At 43.2% G+C, this 19,924-nt stretch overlaps 1 protein-coding gene across 2 annotated transcripts in view; it reads right to left on the bottom strand.

The window, feature by feature from the left end:
- Positions 1–5,505: 5,505 nt before the first annotated feature.
- The window catches only part of LOC122554672 (glutamine synthetase, mitochondrial), a 15,756-nt gene continuing 1,337 nt past the window's right edge, over positions 5,506–19,924 (bottom strand). For both annotated transcript variants that reach the window (XM_043700041.1, XM_043700042.1), the window contains 6 exons: positions 19,235–19,409; positions 13,906–14,067; positions 12,566–12,712; positions 11,720–11,847; positions 8,359–8,558; positions 5,506–7,173 (listed from right to left, as the gene is read on the bottom strand). In XM_043700041.1, the coding sequence (XP_043555976.1) occupies positions 6,852–7,173; positions 8,359–8,558; positions 11,720–11,847; positions 12,566–12,712; positions 13,906–14,067; positions 19,235–19,409 (1,134 nt within the window). In that variant the 3' untranslated portion in view covers positions 5,506–6,851. The remainder of the gene's footprint in view (positions 7,174–8,358; positions 8,559–11,719; positions 11,848–12,565; positions 12,713–13,905; positions 14,068–19,234; positions 19,410–19,924) is intronic.

Genomic DNA, 19,924 nt, shown 5'->3' with positions numbered 1-19,924 from the left:
TTTTAAAAATGGAGGCAGCGGTCACATTGAAACAAAGTTCTTTAAAAGGACAAACAGGGAATGGAGCTTGTGTGTTTGCTCTCACTGCTATACATAGCTTTATATTTACAGTGAGATTGGTTCCTTTGCAGATTAATCAACAGCATTGTTTAGGATAAGAAAATTGAACTTTGTACTGAGGATAGTGTGCTCACAAAGAGGGAGTATTGTACAAGCACAATAGAAATGTACCTTTTTGTGGGTGAGGAGTTGAAATAATTCAAAGCCAGCAGAGAATGGGTGAGAGCTGCGTTCTGCTGTGTCTGACTAGCTGAGTCATAGGGATGTCCAGCACAGAAACAGGCTATTCGGTCCAACTTGTCCATGCCGACCAAATATCCTAAATTAGTCTAGCCCCATACTCCTCTGAACCTATCCTATTCATATACCCATCCAGATGCCTTTTAAATATTGTAATTGTACCAGCCTCCACCACTTCCTCAGGCAACTCATTCCATCTTCTGTGTGAAAAGGTTGTCCCTTAGGTCCCTTTTAAATCTTTTCCGCCTCACCTTAAACTTATGCTCTCTAGTTTTGGACTCTCTCACCCTGGAAAAAAAGATCCTAGCTCTTCACCTTTTCCATGCTCCTCATCTTTTTATAAACGCCTGTAATATTTATTGAGGTGATAGATTGGGATAAAGTGGTTGATGTTCTGCATAGAGATTTTCAACAGATGCTTGATAAAATATCACACATGAGACATGTTTACAGAACTGTAGTCCTGGTGTTGCGGTGGTTGTAATGTCATTGGAGTGGAAAATGGGTTCAAATCTGGCCGCAGCACACTCATAGAATTGTTACCAAGAGAGGCCACGCAGCCAATTGAGTCCACACTGACCCTCGAAACAGCATCCCACCCACCCTCCATTTCTCATGGCTAAACCTGCACACTATGAGAAACAATCCACCTATCCTGCACATCTTTGGACTCTGGGAGGAAACCAGCACAGAGATGGGGAGAACACAAACTCCATAGACAGTTGCCCAAGGCTGGAATTGAACCAAGGTCCATGGTTCAATTCAGCAGCAGTGCTAACCACTGAGCCGCCCTATTTTTAAATTACAATAAGATCTGGAAGTAAAGAAAAAGCTATTTTAATGGTGACCCATCTGGTTCACTTATGTCCTTTAGGGAAGGAAATCTGCCATCCTTACCTGGTCTGGCCTATATGTGACACCAGCGACACTGCAATGTGGTTGACTCTGAAACAAAAACAGAAGTTGCTGGAAAAGCTCAGTAGGTCTGGCAGCATCTGTGGAGAGAAGTCAAAGTTAATGCTTTGGGTCAAATGACCTTTCCTCAGAACTGGTTGGCTCTTAATTGCCCTATGAGCAACAAATCCTAGACAAATAAAAATAGGTGCAGGAGTAGGCCATTCACTCCGTCGAGCCTGCGCCACCATTCAACATGCTCATAGCTGATCGTGTAATTTTAGTATCCCACTCACGCTTTCTCTCCATACCCCTTGATCCCTTTAGCTGCAAGGGCCATGTTCAGCTCCCTGTTGAATATATCTAACGAACTGGCCCCAACAGCTTTCTGTGGGAAAGAATTCCACAGGCTCACAACTGAGTGACGAAATTTTTCCTCATCTCATTCCTGAATGGCTTACCCTTTGTTCTTAGACGTTGATCTCGAGCTATGGACTTCCCAACATCAGGAACATTCTTTCCATATCTAGCCTGTCCAGTACCATCAGGATCTTATATGTTTGTAATGAGATCCCCCCCTTATTCTTCTAAAGTCGAGCAGCTGACCAAACGACAATGTCATTTTAATAACTTGCTTGAGCAAGGCTTAGAAGCAGTTTACATACAAAATAAAAACCTGGAGAAGAGAAGTGGATAGGTGGAGTTTGAAGATAACGGGACAATCTAAGAAAGCAGATAGGTGCCAAATCTTGGGATCTGTAAATCGAGGCAGCGAGTACAAAAAGTTCTGTCAAACCTGTGTAAATCACTTGTTAGGTTTCCGTTGGAGATGTATGAACAATTCCGAGTGCCACACATGAAGACTCTGGAAAGGGAATCAAGAAGGATTCCAGGGACGAAGGATTGCACTAACATGGATAGTTCTCCGAGCAGCCAAAGGGAGATTTAATTGAGCTGTTTCAAATCAGTCAAGAGTTTACACAAAGTGAAATTTCCAAAACTGTTCCCAGTGGCTGAAGGGAGTCAATAACAATTTAGAAATGTCGTCAATGTTGCAATATCGGCAAACAAGGCCCACAAACAGAAATTAGATAAGCGACCGGCTAATCTGCCTCAGTGATGTTCGTTGCGGGTTGATCATTGGCTAGGACACCAAGGAGCACTCGCTCACCTTTTCTTAAAAATGCAACTTAGGAACATTGGAGGTAGCAATAGCAGCGGGCCCATTCTCTGGGTGAAGACATTTAGAGTCACAGATATATACAGCACAGAAACAGACCCTTCAGTCCTACTTGTCCATGCCAGATATCCTAGACCCATTTGCCAGCACTTGGTCCATGTCACTCTAAGCCCTTCCTATTCATATACCCGTCCAGATGCCTTTTAAATGTTGTAGTTGCACCAGCCTACATTACTTCCTCTGGAAGCTCATTCCATACACGTACCACCCTCTGCATGAAAGTTGTCCCTTAGGTCTCTTTTATATCTTTCCCCTCTCACCCTAAACCTATGCCCTCTAGTTCTGGACTCCCCCACCCCAAGGAAAATACCTTGTCTATTTATCCTATCCATGCCCCTCATGATTTTATAAACATCTATAAGGCCACCCTGCAGCCTCTGACGCTCCAGGGAAAACAGCCCCAGTCTGTTCAGCTTCTCCCTGTAGCTCAGATCCTCCAACCCTGACAACATCCTTGTAAATCTTTTCTGAACCTTTTCAAGTTTCACAAAATCCTTCCGAGAGGAAGGAGACCAGAATTGTACACAATATTCCAACAGTGGCCTAACCAATGCCCTGTACAGCCGCAACATGATCTCCCAACTCCTGTACTCAATACTCTGACCAATAAAAAGAAAGGATTTCTCCTCATCAGTCCTAAATGGCCTACACCAAATCCTTACAGCGTTTTGGACTTTCCATTTGTCAGGAATATTATTCCTTTGCTTTCCGTATCTAGTCCTGTTAGAATTTTATAGAGCATATGCGATCCCCTCTCAGTCTTCCAAGCTCCAGTGAATACGGTCCTAACCGATCCAGTCTCGCTTCAGATGTCAGTCCTGCCTTCCCAGGAATCAGTCTGGAAAACTGGTCGAAGTACAACCCGAGGAGGCTGACACACCTCAAAGGCATCATCCCTTGATTCCTGCACCACTTTGGAAGCAGTAGATGGTGACACAGTGGTAACGTCACTAAGCTGGCAATCTAAGCTGGCAATCCAGAGGTCTGGTCTCTGCAGACATTCGAGTTCAAATTGCACCGCACCTGGAAGCAGATGTGAAGTTCAGCTGGAACATAAAGGTGGTTTCAGTAATGGTAATTATGAAATGACTGGCCACTGGCCCTTGAAGGTAGGGGCTTTCTGCCATCCTCACTTGGTCTGGCCCACATTTGACTCCAGACCCGCAGCAATGTGCTGACTTTTAATTGCCCTCTAGGCACTCAGTACAAAGGCTGTTTTGGAATGGGCAGTAAATGCAGAAACACCCACAACCTGTCAAAAGGTAACTCACAGTGAGAATGTGTTCTGATGATGAAGTAGTTGAGAGACAGTATTGAGACAGCATTTCATCCCCAGACCTTAGTATTTGTCTAGGCCAGCAGCTCTGGGCATGTTAACCAGGCTTAACTGCTGAGGGTAATCAGGATAGAAAATACTTGCTCCCTCATAGTACAAATCAGGTTGGATAAAGTGTAGCAAATCTCTTCTACACTACTCAGATCAACCAACTTACATTTTTAATGCTACCCTGGTACAAAGCCAACGGCAAAACTCCAAATTCTTTGGCCATTAGTAATGCCTTGTTCATGTTCACAGAACCAGCACGCTATCCCGAGCAGAGTTCAATCTCAGGGCTAGCTCCTGTTTCATTCCTTAGTGTTGAGACAGGTTCCCTTTACTGGACAATTGGTTTGGCATGGCTGGTAGGCAGATTCCCAACACTCAGTTGTGCTGGATAGTTGAAGGCAAAGCATGTAATATGCAGAGCCAGCTCTAATTAGTTAGCTTCTGTAGTATCACCGCTTGTGCTTATGGGTGTGAATACAATTATGATGGTCTCCAATCAGAAACTAATCACACTGCACTCCGTTCCAACTCTTTCTGCACGAAGAATGTGTATCCCACTGGCAGACAGGACACCGATCTCTGGGGATCCCTGGCTTGACTCGTTTGGCAGTCAATGGATTCCTGCAGATCAGAAACCAACCTGATGCCAAGCACTGTGCTATCATGTGGTCTCCATACAGGACTTCTTCAACACTGGCAATATGCCCCTCCTGTGAAAAGAAACAGCATATCATGAGTAGGTTGCTGCTCCCCTGCAGCTTCAACAGTGCATGGCCCAGACACTGGGATAGCCTTCTTGTAGTTTGTCAGTGTTACAAAGAAATGTCAAGCACCCCCCCAGAGACCAAGTCACGATGTGAGACACAATGCTGGGTTAGAGTGCATTGTTAAATACAGTTATAACACGGTCCTTCACTTCTGCCTACTTTACCACTACACAGCCCATCTCCTTGAGGGAGTGTGTGTATCAGCTCCTCTAAGGCAAAGTGCTGTATATGATAGATGTGAAGTGGTGAGTGTACACTCTGTAGTGAAAGCACTAAACCTATGACTGCAGATAATTTGTATGCTCCATTCCACACAGTAACCGGCCTCAAAAATTTGCACTGTTAGCCACAGCTTCTTCTGGTAAACCCTCCTATTTCACATACTTATTGCTTACATCGTTTGTCTGCTGAGAGTAGTTTACACTAGCACCTGGAACACTGTAGTCATGTCAATATACAGCCTCAGTGTAACCTTATTGCCTACCATATTGATTGAGAAGCTTCACTGCGTTGTTCATGCACAAAGTTCAGTTTACGATTAAGCTTAGACAGCTTTCTGTCACACTGAAATTATAGTTCACTCAGCAAACACTCTTTCATACCTTGCATTGATCCACAGACAGAACTGGTCTAGGAGGTGGTCAGCTACTTTATAGACATGTAATGAAATACTCACTGCCCAAGCAGTGGTTTAGTGAATGGTACAGTCAGACTGGCTTATACTTATCACTGGCTATAATGCCGAGTGATAGAGACTATTGAGACTTAAATTTTGGGGAGAAAGACACAGATGGAGAAAAGCTGCTTGAGAACAGTTTGAAAAAAAAATCAATACTTAAGGAAACCTGTGGAATTGAGCCTTTAAAATGATACCATGCATCACCCAGAGACACACACACACACACAACAAAGCACACAGGATACACTCAGACGATGAGTGTGTGCATACACACACACACACACACACACGAAAGCAACAAGATTAAAAACAACTTTACTCAATTTTAGCAAATAACATTTCAAAATACAAGACAAGACAGAGTGAGACAACAATTTTAAAAGGTTCTGTTTGTTTTGCTGAGTTAAAAAAGAAATCTACACAGTGATGTCAAAACCTGAAACAATCTGTACCATCAAAATACGGTAAAAAAATACATCAATGCTTACAGCATGCTTCAGAAACTGTTGCAGAAAAGTGCAGCTCTGGGAGGAACTGACACACAGTTAGTTAATGTACCTAGGTAGAATCTAAAGAAATAAAAAATTTCATTTACAACTGAATTTTCCTGTAAAGCCTTAAGAAAAAATGTTCAAGTGAACAGTAACTTACTTCAGGAAGGACCAGTCACCTATTAATTATCTTCAAAACACATCCTGCTCTCTCCCAAAATATTAGAACACAGTCAGATAGTGTCATACAATTCAGATATATAGTTTAAAAAAATTGTCTTTGTAAAACTTCTAATACATTAGCTGAATGCTTTTGATCTTTTAGGGCATGCATTAAAAATGGGGTGTCATTAAGATAATGTACAATAAACAAAGGCATCAACATTGAGATACCCTTGGACCCTATAACAATGACAAGACCACTGCAAAATTAACTGGCCAAACCAGACCAAGTGAAAATTACTTGCACAAAAGAAACGTTAGTTACAAAGTGTCTTCAAATCGTAAGGAGTTCTAGTTTCATTTTGAAAAAAAAAGCATGTTCTCAACACAATGTAATAAATTACACAGGACTAGTCAAAAATCCTAACAAGAGGTCTCAAAAATCCTGTTCCAGTGCTAGATCAGCCATTTACAGAGCCAATCTTCAGCAACTGAGGACAATCTCCAAAGAATGTCAGCAACCGTTAAAGATAAGTGAAATGGTGTTACCTACAATGTTAGTAATATTTGTGGATCTGTACAGATCCAAAGTGTTAGCAAACGAGAATGTCACTCGACCATAAAATATTAATGCTGAGTTTTAATAAAAAGGCCTGCTTTAATATAAATGTTGACTGTATTAAATTACAGGTTACTGTCAGTCTTAAGTTGACCAGTCAACTTGGAGAGTTATTAATGTTAACTGTTCTAAATAAGAGAACAGTCTGTTGTCCTATCCCAAGTATCGTTCCTCACTTTTCAGATTAAAAACAGAAGAAATTATGTTCAGAAATACAATACAAACTCAGACACCACCATCACCCTTGCACCCTCTTCTCACAACCCTCTTTAGCACCTGTACAGTGTAGGAATAGAAACTTTAAAAAGTCCTGTGCTTCCAGGGAAAAAACAAACTGATACAAATGCTAGGTCCATGACTGCATTAGCGGGTTTAGTTTTTGTTATACTCCACAGGCTTGTCCCCAGTCTCGCCCAATAGGCACGTGCGGACCAGTGCTTCCGTGACTGCGTACGGGTCACAATTGGCAGAGGGACGGCGGTCTTCAAAGTACCCTTTCTTGTCCTGGCCAACAGATCGGGGAATTCGGATACTGGCCCCTCTGTTTGCCACACCAGCCGAGAACTCGTTGATATTAGAGGTTTCATGGTGGCCTGTCAAACGGCGGGCATTGTCCAACCCCCCCTTGGGGTCATAGGCACGGATGTGATATTGATGCCTCTTTCCCAGTCTTTCGATCGATTCTTCAATAAATCTAAAGAGGAAAGAATTGTTACTTTGTGCTGAATTCTTATTGCTGGCAACAAATGAGGAATATTACACACTAAAATCAAATCTATTACTCTCTCAATCATGTTCCATTTGCTCCGTGATAAAATTGAGTCAGAGTCAAGCAGCATGGAAACAGACCCTTCGGTCCAATTTGTCCATGCTGACTAAGTTTCCCAAACTAAACTAGCCCCACTTGCCTGCAGTCTAAAATGTTATAACTGTGCCTGTATCCACCAGATCCTCTGGCAGTTCATTCCACTCATGCACCACCCTCTGAAAAATCTTGCCCCTCCAGACCCTTTTAACCCTTCCCCTCTCACCTCAAAAATGTGCCCTCTAGTTTCAGACTGCCTCACCCTGGGGAAAAGACCTTTGCTAAAGACCTTATCTCTGCCCCTCATGTTTTTAAAAGCCTCTATATATAGAAAAATACTCCTCAACCTCCTACGCTCCAGTGAAAAAAAAAGTTCCAGTCTCTCCTTTAACTCAAACCCTCCAGCCCTGGCAACATCCTGCTAAATCTTTTCTGAAGCCCCTCCAATTTGGTAACATCCTTCCTATAGCAGGGTGACCAGAACTGAACAATATTTCAAAAGTGGCATCACCAACATGGTGTCCGTGACGTTCCTAACTCCTAAACTCTATGGTTTGAGCAATGGGCAGCACGGTGGCCCAGTGGTTAGCACTGCTGCCTCACAGCACCAGAGACCCAGGTTCAATTCCCGCCTCAGGCAACTGACTGTGTGGAGTTTGCACGTTCTCCCAGTGTCTGCGTGGGTTTCCTCCGGGTGCTCTGGTTTCCTCCCACAGTCCAAAGATGTGCAGGTAAGGTGAATTGGCCATGCTAAATTGCCCGTAGTATTAGGTAAGGAGTAAATGTAGGGGTATGGGTGGGTTGCGCTTCGGCGGGTCGGTGTGAACTTGTTGGGCCGAAGGGCCTGTTTCCACACTGTAATGTAATCAATGAAGGCAAGCACGCTAACATCGTCTTAACCTAGTGATGGGAGATCCCACATTCCATGCAATTAGTCCCTCAAATGTTGCTTTTCCATTTGTAACAAAGCACTCACTCCCCAAATCTATTAGCAGAGATAGATCAATGGAGCCAGTTCTCTTCACAAAAATGTTTCAAGACTAAAAAAGAACAAACTTAACATTTGATACTCACTTCAACCCGCCCTCGTTTCGCATGGACTTGGTGCTAAAGTTGGTGTGGCACCCTGCACCATTCCAGTTGCCCGGAATGGGTTTGGGGTCAAAGCTGGCAATGATACCAAAATCCTCACACACCCTGTGCAGAATAAACCTCGAAATCCACAAGTGGTCACCCATCGAGATATCTTCGCACGGTCCAATTTGGTACTCCCACTGCAAAGGTGGTGGGAAAACAGTGATTAGCTCAAAAAAAAAAAGCAAAGAAAGGTGTGTATTACAATGCCCAGCAGCATAAAATCAGAGTTTAAAAATAAAATCAGCATTGCAGATGACCCAATGTGAGACATGTCTGCACAATGTTGACACGTAGAGCCTAAAGGCTCAGATCCTTTACAACAGGGAGAGTCTCTTTGGCTGGATTCCCTTTTAAAGATACAAAATCTGAGTGGTAAGCAGTAGGGAACAGCAAGAAAGATTAACGATAACAGAACGGCACCGAAAATTAGCGATTCACAAAGCCGGGGTGGGGGACCTTAATGGATGAATGGTCTCCACCTTCTCTTGCAGCTATTCTGACAAGCTCACCGTCAATGGGTTGCCCATTAAGTAACGTTCAAGTGGCTAGAACTTCCCAGAAGCAGCTGACTTCTTTTAAATTCATTGATGGGAAGAGGGCATCGTCAACTAAAAATCAGCATTTATTGCTCATTCCGGATTGCTCGGCAGGCAGCTTCACTCCTTCACGGGCATGAGTGAACTGGATGGGTTTTTCCAGTTGATCATGATTTCCACAAGACTGCTACTCCCAGATTTTTACTGAATTCAAATTCCACCATCTGCCATAGCAGGATTCGAACCTGGGTCCTCTGAACATTGCTTGGGTCTCTGAAATAACCGGATAACACCACTAGGCCATCACCTCCCACTTGCCAGTGTTTAGTGTCCAATCAGAGAGTCAAACCCTGGGCACCATTATGTCTATCACTGTGGAACAGGATGAGGCCGTTCAGTCCCTTGAACCCCTTCTGCCATTCAACTGTCTCAACTCTAATCTCCATGAGCCTCCAACAAACGCAAGAGACAAAAAAAAATATATAGTTTCAAGGTAGACATTACTGACATGAAAAACAATTCTCAACCGCAAAGTCAGCAGCATCCATAAAAACTTATTCTTAAAAATAATGCAAAGAACAAATAAAAAGGTGATCAAGTGTCCTGCTGACCTCAGTAAGCATTATGAGCAGACCCAATGTCAAGCCAAATCAAGAACTCCTCTCAGTTAGCTCCAGCATAGAGACACTGCATGGAGAATCATACAATCCCTACTTCGTGTGGAAGGAGACCATTGACCCACCAAGTCCCAACAGACCCTCTGAAAAGCAACCCACCCACATGACCCATTGAGATTGTCAGCTATGGTTTGGTACTCCATGGAATCAACGAACACACACATACATGCACACCACTTTTAAATTTAAGGAACAATCTCATTCATGGAATGATTGCGGTCAATGTTGATGCAGTCAAGCCTTCAAATCCAGTTTGTCCGTCCGCTTCCCTCTTTGGCCACGTCCCTAATTTCATCTTCTCAAATATTGATCCCAATTCACTTGGGAAGGTTGGTTAGTATCAGGATCCACCAATGCTTGCAGGCAGTACAATCCAAATGCAAGCCACCCTGCGATGGATTTCCTCAGGCTACCTGGCTTTTGTCTAATCGTCAATCTTATCTTGCTGGTGGTTAAACCTGTTGGCATTACAAACAGATGTTCTCGCTCTGTCTTACGGGGGAGGTGATAGCCAAGTGATATTATCGCTGGATGGTTTGGATTAGTGTGGAAACAGGCCCTTCGGCCCAACAAGTCCACACCGACCCGCCGAAGCGCAACCCACCCATACCCCTACATTTACCCCTTACCTAACACTACGGGCAATTTAGCATGGCCAATTCACCTGACCTGCACATCTTTGGACTGTGGGAGGAAACCGGAGCACCCGGAGGAAACCCACGCAGACACGGGGAGAACGTGCAAACTCCACACAGTCAGTCGCCTGTGAGGAATTGAACCCGGGTCTCTGGCGCTGTGAGGCAGCAGTGCTAACCACTGTGCCACCGTGCCGCCCACAAAAGATCCAAAAGATCCAGGGAATGTCCTGGGAATCCAGGTTTGAATCCTGCCATAGCAGTTGGTGGAAAGGGAATCTAATAGAAATCTGGAATTAACAGTCGAGTGATGACCATGATTGTTCAAAAAACCTAACTGGTTCAGTAATACCCTTTAGGGAAGGAAACTGGCATTCTTAACTGGATTGGCCTTCATGACTCACAACAATGTGGTTTACTCTTATCTGTTGTCTAGGTAATTAGGGATTGGAAATAAATATTGGCTTAGTCAGTGACATCCATTAATAAAAACAACTTGATTTTAAACTCCATCAAATCTCTATTCCAAAGCTTCCCCAGCCTACAGATCTTTGAAATGCAAATAAAGAGTTGTGGAAGACAGGACAGCTCTGCGACATGGGTGATCAGCAGCCAGAGTCTCTTTATAAAGACGTGACACCTAGAACTTAAGACAAACCTACAGGTCAGGACCAAAGCAGTGATCTTTTATAGGCCTGGTCACGCTGTATTCTCTGCTATCCTGCTAGATGATGGGGTAGGCTGTTTTGTAAACTCGCCTGACCATGTCTGATGTGAGAGAGGAAATGCCCACACAACAAGTGGTTGGAAAGCACTGCCTGGGAATGGAGCGGAGAGAGATTCAACAGAGACCAAATGACCTCCCTTCTGCACCATCATAATTCCGATCAAGGTCTTGGGATGGAAAAATAAAAATGTACACCAGCCTGTCCTTGCTTTTTAAAAATTATACCATTTGTATTCCAATTCTTTTGAAACGTACAGCCTCACGTTTCCATGTTGAGTTTCTCCACTTATCCATTCCATTCCATTTCACCACTGCTCTCTTCAACGGTGACCATCTTCCTCCCTGGCTCCCACACAGCCACACCTCCAAATTAAAAAGGAGCTCTATCCTTTAGCTCCCCTTCATCTCACTCAATCCCCAGGTCATTGACTTACATCAATGGGACTCATTTTACAATCCATGCTGGTCAAAGTGACGGCCGTTTTCTGCTGGTCGGCTATTTCTAGAAGACCTGCCCACACCAATGGTGAGCTAGTTCTTTAACGGATAGAAACGTTTGCAATACCATCTCACCCCACCTCAGTGCTTGAGCACTCTGAATTTGCAAGCTAAGCTTTCGTTAAAGCCAACGTGAGAATTCTAATCCACAAGCACTTTTGTGGATATTTCTGATCACTCTTCAACCTTGTATGATACATTAGGCAGCCACCAGTTCCTTCTCACCTGAGATGCCATCACTTCAGCATTGGTACCAGAGATATGAATTCCAGCGTATAGGCAGGCTCGGTAATGAGCCTCCACAATATCTCGGCCATAAGCTTTGTCTGCACCAACTCCACAGTAATAGGGACCTAGAAGGTAACATGATCAGTAACAGTTAGTTACTGAATGCACCAGTAAAGTAGTAACAAAGATAAATAAGCACCAATTGAGGATTATCCCACACACCAACAAGTGTAACCTCAAGTTTTAGCTGCATTGCTGAAAATAAAAGACCAAATATTTCCATCTTGTACGCACCAGGACAGGATATACCAATTTTTTTAAAAAAAGGGAAAACCAACATATGTACTGTTGGAGAGAAAAAAAAAGTGGCAAGTGGATTTGAATTGGCTGAGGCACTGCAATGGAGAATACATCAGTTAATGATGATTGACAATTAACTGCCAGGGCAGTGTTTAAATTTTAAATCAGGCAGGTTGACGGATTTGACAGAGCTCTGCTTTGAGAATCGAGCTATGAAAAAATAGCTCTCATCTATTTTGTCCTGATGTGGATGCGAGGACCTGGAGAAGCAGCGCTCCAAAAGCTAGTGCTTTCAAATAAACTGGTTGGACTATAACCTGGTGTTGTGCGTTTTTTGACCTATTTTTGTCCCGGCTATCAAGTTACCATTTATTGTCTCGGCTCCCCTCACTGATCTTTGCTTCCTTCAGGTTAAGAATGTAGATTCGAGTATCTTAATTGTCCTGCAGTAGTTACATTTATTTTAAAACCTTGCTGCCGAAGGTAGCGCCTTATTGTAACATTGTTACTCGCGGTTTGAAAGGAGCGTAAGGAATGGCATACCTTGTGGTCCAGGAAAGCCATTGGAAGGCCAGCCAAAGGGATGCCCATCTGTTCCTAATAAAGTGTACTCCTGTTCCATTCCGAACCACGGTTTCTCATCTGCGACCATGGACATTATTTGCTGGCATGAGTTGCGGAGATTACTCTCTGTGGAGACAAAGGTTTGTAATCACAGCGTTCCCATCAGCTTCACATCCACAAGAAACTAAAATTCTACAGGTGCATATTTCATTAAAATAATAAGAAAAGCAAGCGCACTTTGGTTTAAAAATTGAACATTTGCCTCAACTGTCTCACTTAATGCTGATGTGAAAATTGGCCTCCCATACTTAACAGTTTAGAAACAACGCAGAGCTACCAAATATGAAAAAAAAATAAAGAAAACACTTCAGTTGCTCCTGTTAGATATGCTTTTGACTATTGCGATGCAAAATTTTAGACAGGACATGAACTCTGCAAATTGAAAACCCATTACAAAGGGAGTAACCTCCAGCTCAGTCAAAGACAACAACAATATCAGATCTTCACAATCTGTAATATACTTCTGGGAATTAACTGGGATAAAAGTGGGTACGTATCAACAGCACAAGGAAAGTGGTTGTGTGCTTGTTATTTGACTGTAAACTAGATTAGCAAGCTTCGTGAAGGAATTTGAATAATTAAGTGATTACAATGGAGTGGGGTTACATTGACAGTGGAGTGTATGCGTGTGCCAGTACAAAGGGACGATGAGATTATTGAAGAGACTGGAGCGTGTGGGAAGTGAGAATTCTTCACTAGCGGGTGGCACAATGGTTAGCACTGCTGCCTCACAGCACCAGAGACCCAGGTTCAATTCCCACCTCAGGCAACCGTCTGTGTGGAGTTTGCACATTCTCCCAGCGTCTGCATGGATTTCCTCTGGGTGCTCCGGTTTCCTCCCACAGTCCAAAGACGTGCAGGTCCAGTGAATTGTCCATGCTAAGTTGCCTGTAGTGTTAGGTGAAGGGGTAAAGGTAGAGGAATGAGTCTGGGTGGATTGCTCTTCAGAGGGTCGGTGTGGATTTTTTGGGCCGAAGGACCTGTTTCCACACTTGTAATCTAATCTAGTCTGCTACATATTCAGTAGTAACTCACAGAAGATGTGCAAATATATAACTTCAATAAAAAGGAAAAAAAAAACACTTTGCAATGTTACAGGAACAGTAGAAGCAACTCTGAAAGAATTTGAGGTACGATGGAGCAAATGTCTCAAACTAACTGGATATCTAAAAACAGTTTGTATAGGTGGGATGGATCAAATGTCTACAAGTCCCTTTTATGCCGGTCTCTTGGTGCTTGGAAAACTGCACTCCGTGTACCTGCTGGTTTCCTATTGTATTTGAGGACTTCACAAAGGACAAGCTTGTTCGGATCCTTCCGGAAAGGATCCCGGAACATGGCTGCTGGGATGAGGTACATGTCACTATTGGATCCTTCTGACTGATACGTGCTCGATCCGTCAAAGTTCCACTCTGGGAGATCTGCAAGAGAGAGTACAAATAAAAGTCTCATGGTCGCCAAAGGTAACATGCAGGAAACCCACCCACACACACAAAAAAAAAGCACTATTTATATAGGCAGCTCTGGAGCAAGTTTTACTTTAATCTGGAGATTGAAAACAGAATGTTGGATTATTTGAGGAGGAGTCACTTGTTCAACAAAGTGATTAATTTCTTTTTAATATTTATATGTTTAATGTTTCCCCCTCTTGCATACTTAAATCTTTTGGTAAGGAGAGAGTTTATTTTTATATAAAAAAGGTGCTATTGAAAGCTTCTTTTTCTTGGTTTAACGTCACTGGAGACATTCAAGAGACAGAGCGTGATAACTAGTGGGTTTAGAGAAGGGATTACACTGCAGGATCAGTCAGGTGGCTGATAAGGTAAGAGGGCTGTTCAGAAGTCTCCTGCTTGCTATTTATCTCTCAAGCAGATATTCCGTTTTGAGTACTGCTGAAAGAGAGAGTCTCAGAAAAATAGAAGTGGTAGTCAGAACGTGGGCACTAAGAGCAAATCATCAAGATTTAAAACAATAATTGTCATGGGGACTCTCCTGTCAGGGGCACAGACAGGAGATTGTGCAGTGGTAAGCATCAATCTAGAACACTATGTTGCTTTCCTGGTGCCAGGGTTAAGGATGTCTCAAAACATTTGAAGCAAAAAGGGGGAGAGCGAGAATCCGCAAGTTGCTGTACCCATTGGTAGGAATGACAGTTAGGGAAAGGGGTTCAGGCTTGCAGAGGGAATATAAGAGGTTAGGTCAAAGGTTACAAAACAGATCAAAAATAGTAATCTCTAGTTTAGTTGCAGTGCCAAGTTGTAATGAGGGAAGGAACACAAGGATAGAGGAGATAAATCAGTGGCTGAAGATGAGGTGCAACATGCAGGGATTATGTTTCTAGGATCATTGGGATCTCTTGTAGGAGAGAGAAGACCTGTTCAAAAAGGATGGGTTTCACCTGAACTGGAAAGGGACCAACATCCTGGTGGGGAGATTTATTAGTACTATCTTGGCAGCCTGTAAAAGGTTTAGAGAGGGTGTGTGGAGACTTCCTCAGTAACCGTGAAAATTGAAAAACAGAGGAGGATGGTTCTGAATCAGAAAAGAGAAAGTTAATTAGAAAAGACAGAAGAGCAAGTCAGAGAACAAAATAACTCAAATTAATCCTGCATTTATTTCAATGGGGATGTGACAGATCATGGGTCTGGAACACTGTAGCTAAGACAGAGGCTTGGCTGAGGGAAGGACAGGACAGGACTGTCAGTTACATGTTCCAGAATTTAGATGTTATAGGAGGAATAGAAAGGGAGACAAGAGAGGGTGCTGTGGCATTTTTGATTCAGGAAATCTGCAGTTACTGTAATTAAAGACAACATTTCTGAGGAATCATTTACTGAAAATATATGGATTGAAATTGGAAATAAAGAAAGGGATGATCACCTTGATGGGATTGTACTATAGGCCCTCCAATAATTAGAGGGAAATTGAGAAACAAATATGTAGAGATCTCAGATATATGCAAAATAAGTGGCTGTAATAGTAGGGGATTTTAATTGTCCAAACATTGACTGGGACTGCCATATCGCATTAAGCGGTTGGGTGGTGAAGAATTTGTTAACGGTTTTTAGGAATATTTTCTTTATCAATATGCAAGTGCTTCTATTAGAGAAGTAGCAAAACTCTATTTTCGCTTGGGAAATAAGGCAGGGCCAGTGACTGAACGGTTAGTAGGGGAACACTAAGTCTAGTGATCATAACTCTAATAGTTTTAAAATAGTTATGGAAAAGGATAAGTCTTCCATAAAAGTCAAAGTTTTTAATTGGAATAAGAGTATGAAACAAGAACTCAAAAAACTTAATTGCAGGTGACTGTTCCCAGATAAAGGGATAACTGCAAGTGGGAGGCCTTTAAGCACACGATAACAAGTTCAGAGGCATTATGTTCCCGTAAAGAGTAAAAGGCAAGACTGGTAAGATTAGGGAACAACAGATGAATTAAGATATTGTTCTATTCAAGAATAAGAAAAAATCATGTATTAGATATAGACAATTGGGGTGAATTGAATCTCTTGAAAAGTATAAAGAGTCTGTGGAGCATTCTTGAGAAGGAAATCAGGAAGGCAAAGAGGGGATATGAAATAGCCTTGGCAGGTAAGGTTCAAGATAATCCAGAAGGATTCTACATATACATTAAGAATGAGAGCGCAACTATAGAGAGTCGGGTCCCTTAAAGATAAATTAGGTTGCCTTTGCGTTGAACATCAGGAGTCGGGAGGGATATTAAATGAATATTTCATGTCAGCTTTTATTGTTGAGAAAGAAATACAGGCTAGAGAATTCAGGGAAATAAATATAGATGTTTCAAAAGCAGTTCACATTACCAAAAAGGAAGTGCTGGAGGTATTAGAAAACAAAGGTAGGTTAATCTCCAGGACGTGATCAAATGCATCCTAGGACATTGAGAGAAGTTAGGAAGGAAATTGTGGGGCCCCTAAGCAGAAATACTTGTGTTGTCTACATGTATATGTGAAGTACTGGAGGGTGGTGAATGTTGTGTGCCATTGTTTAAGAAAGGCTGTGAGGAGAAATCTAGTAACTACAGACCTGAGTGTCTGACATCGATGGTAGCTAAATTTTTGGAGGAGATTCTATTTTATTAGATTTTTGTATTAGATTCCCTACAGTGTGGAAACAGGCCCTTCGGCCCAACCAGTCCACACCGACCCTCCAAAGAATAACCCACCCAGACCCATTTCTCTTTGACTATGGGCAATTTAGCACAGCCAATTCACATGAACTGCTCATCTTTGGACTGTGGGAGGAAACCGGTGCACCCAGAGGAAACCCACACAGACACGGGGGAGAATGTGCAAACTCCACACAGACAGTTGCCCAAGGCTGGAATCGAACCTGGGATCTTGGTGCTGTGAGGCAGCAGTGCTAACCACTGAGCCACAGTGCCACTGAAACAAAACTTACATACGTTTGGAGAGCAGTAGATGCTGTTTACTTGGATTTTAGCAAAACCTTTGCAGATGACACCAAAATTGATGGTATAGTCAACAGTGAAGAAGGTTATCTAAGATTACAGAGAGATCTTGATCAATTGGGTCAATGGGCTGAGGTGTGTCAGATTTAAGTTTAACTTGGATAAATGGGAAGTATTGCATTTTGGTAATACAAACCAGGACAGGACTTATACAATTAATGGCAGGGCCCTGGCAGTGTTTTAGGAGAGACTTAGGGGCTCAAGTACATAATTCTTTGAAATCTGCATCACAGGTAGACAGGATGGTTAAGGCAGCATTTTGATTCTTGCCTTCACTGGTCATAGCATTGAGTATAGAGTTGGGATATCATTTGGAGGTCGTACGGGACACTGGTGAGGCCTCTTCTGGATTGTGCAGTTCTGGTCACACTGTTATACGAAGGATATTATTAAACTGGAGAGGGCTCAGAAAAGATTCACCAGGATGTTGCTGGGGATGGAAAGGCTGAGACTTTTTTCCACTGGAGCTAGGAAGTTGAGGGGTGACCTTATTGATGTTTATAAAATTATGAGGGGCACAGATAGGCCTTTTCCTTAGGGTGGGGGATTTCAAAATCAGGGCACATTTTTAAAGGCGAGATGAGAAAGATTTGAAAGGAGGACAGGAGGGGCAACCATTTTCTTTTAAAAAAAAAAGAGTGCGGTTTAGATGTGGAATGAACTGACAGAGAAAGCAGTAGATGCAGGTACAGTTATAACATTTAAAAGACATACGGTTCAGTTCATGAAAAGCAAATGTTCAGAGGGAAATGGGCCAAACGCAGGTAATTTAGTTTGGGAACATGATCAGCATCTACTGGTTGGACTAAAGGGTCTATTTCCATGTTGTATGACTTGAAAAGAGAATCCCTGCAAGCAGTAGAGTTGCTTTATTTTGTTTTTGGCGAGTTGGTGGCTTATTGTTTCAACAGTCAGAGGTGTGAAGTCCCCTGAAAATGCTATTGTGCTCACTTCCAAAATCTGGAAGGTTAAAATGATTTGCTTCTCACAATAGTTCATACTTCATCATGGATGAGAATCACTACACCTCACTGTTGGATTTGACAGGCAGTCCAATGTCTGGAAAGAGATTTCCAAAAGCAGAGAGCTCCACAATTACGTTTTACATTGTCAGGGGCATTAACGCAATCATGCCCGTCATTTCCATACACAAGACTCGGTAATACATTCCAAAGCTGGCTCTAACAGGACACTAACATCTTCGATGGGGTTAAAGCAACTTGCAATAAGCATCACCATAAATGTAGTAGTTATGTGGACAGGAGGAACGAGACATCAAAATGTAGAAGTTATCTTGGCTCCATTTGTCGCTGAATCTTAACTTTGACACAGTGGGCTGCATCACGGTGGTTTAAATGCATCGCACTCCCAAATATTCACAAAATGGGAGAGCTCAGCATGCACGCAGCCTTATAACCAGCTAAACACCTCCTGGTCTCAGCACCCGAGCAGCTTGGGAAAGGGTGCGTGCATGCCGAGCTCTTCTCATTTGTAAACATTGAAGGGGAATATTTGAGAGTGGGATGCATTCAAGGGAAGTGGGAACGAGGGAACAAAAGTCGGCAAAAAACAAAAAGGAGTTCCCGTTCTTCATTACTTACCCAGCAGCTTACTGGAGAAAAAGTGCACCTTAGTGGAGATCTGGGGTGGAAGGAAAACACCAGATCTGGTAGCAAGTGTTAAATAACCTGCCCACACATGCATGAAGTTGGCCACTTGGAAAAAGGAGGGCAAGTTGACAAAAAAAAATAGAAAGCAAAAAGGAGAGGGATAAAACATGCTCAAGGCCATTCGAATACAAATAGGTCTGTTCCCTATCTGCACCAAATGTCCTCCCCCACATACCCCCCAAAATTAAACACAATTCAACACAAAAGCTACCCGATCGACCTGTACTCTCGGTGAGGGCAGTTAAGGGCTTGTTTTGGGAGGGACTGATATTGCAGGGTTTCTTGATTTCACTCCGGGGCCCTGAAGTCTCACATTTAGCATGATCAGTGGGTGAAGTGTGTATCAGAGAGCAGTTTTAGTATCCCAGTCGGAGACTGGGAGTCAACGTGAGAGAGAGGGAGAGATGCGAGTGTGAAAGCTGCCCTTACCAGCAATGCTCTTGGGCTCCTTGTCTAAGGTCTTGGTTTTGCACCGCACAGCCTCCCCCGTGCCATCGATCCAGATGTACATGGCCTGCACCTTGCCGTCCTGGGGCAGCTCCATGTAGTTCTTCTTCACAATCTTGCTGAGGTTGGCGCTGGCTGAAGTGGCCATCTTGTAGGTCTGCCAGAAAGTCAGAGAGGGAGATGGGGGGGGGAAATAAAAGAGGAAAGCAGCAAGGAAATGGACGGCATTAGAGCTGTAGCCACATGGCACTCACACAGAGACAGAGAAACCGCACCGACTGGAATTCTCCAGGGCAGGGGCTAAACCACCGTTTGCTTTCATTATAAGCAAGAGACGGCGGGGGTAGAGAGGAATTGCAAACAAAACGGCAATTTGCAGAACAAAGGAAAATTAAACGCTGCGTAAATGCGGTGGCTGAGTGTATTTCTCTCTCTCTCTCTCTGGAGAGGGAGGGAAATTCAATTGTGCATCATGAAATGGCCAGATCCCAGGATTTCCCAGGGAGAGGCGTGTAGAATATCGGAAATTCCCCCCTCCCTCGGCGGGGGTACAGGTTCAATTCCTAATTTGGGGGGGTTTTGCAGCGTTTAAACACAAGTCTATGACGACCGTGCAGATCCCAGACTGGATTTTAGACAGAGGGACGTGCAGGGTCGAATGCATTTTCTCCT

The sequence above is a fragment of the Chiloscyllium plagiosum genome, chromosome 11 (genome assembly GCF_004010195.1).
Source record: "Chiloscyllium plagiosum isolate BGI_BamShark_2017 chromosome 11, ASM401019v2, whole genome shotgun sequence".
In the NCBI taxonomy this organism is placed as follows: domain Eukaryota; kingdom Metazoa; phylum Chordata; class Chondrichthyes; order Orectolobiformes; family Hemiscylliidae; genus Chiloscyllium; species Chiloscyllium plagiosum.
This window is presented reverse-complemented; position numbering and strand designations above follow the sequence as displayed.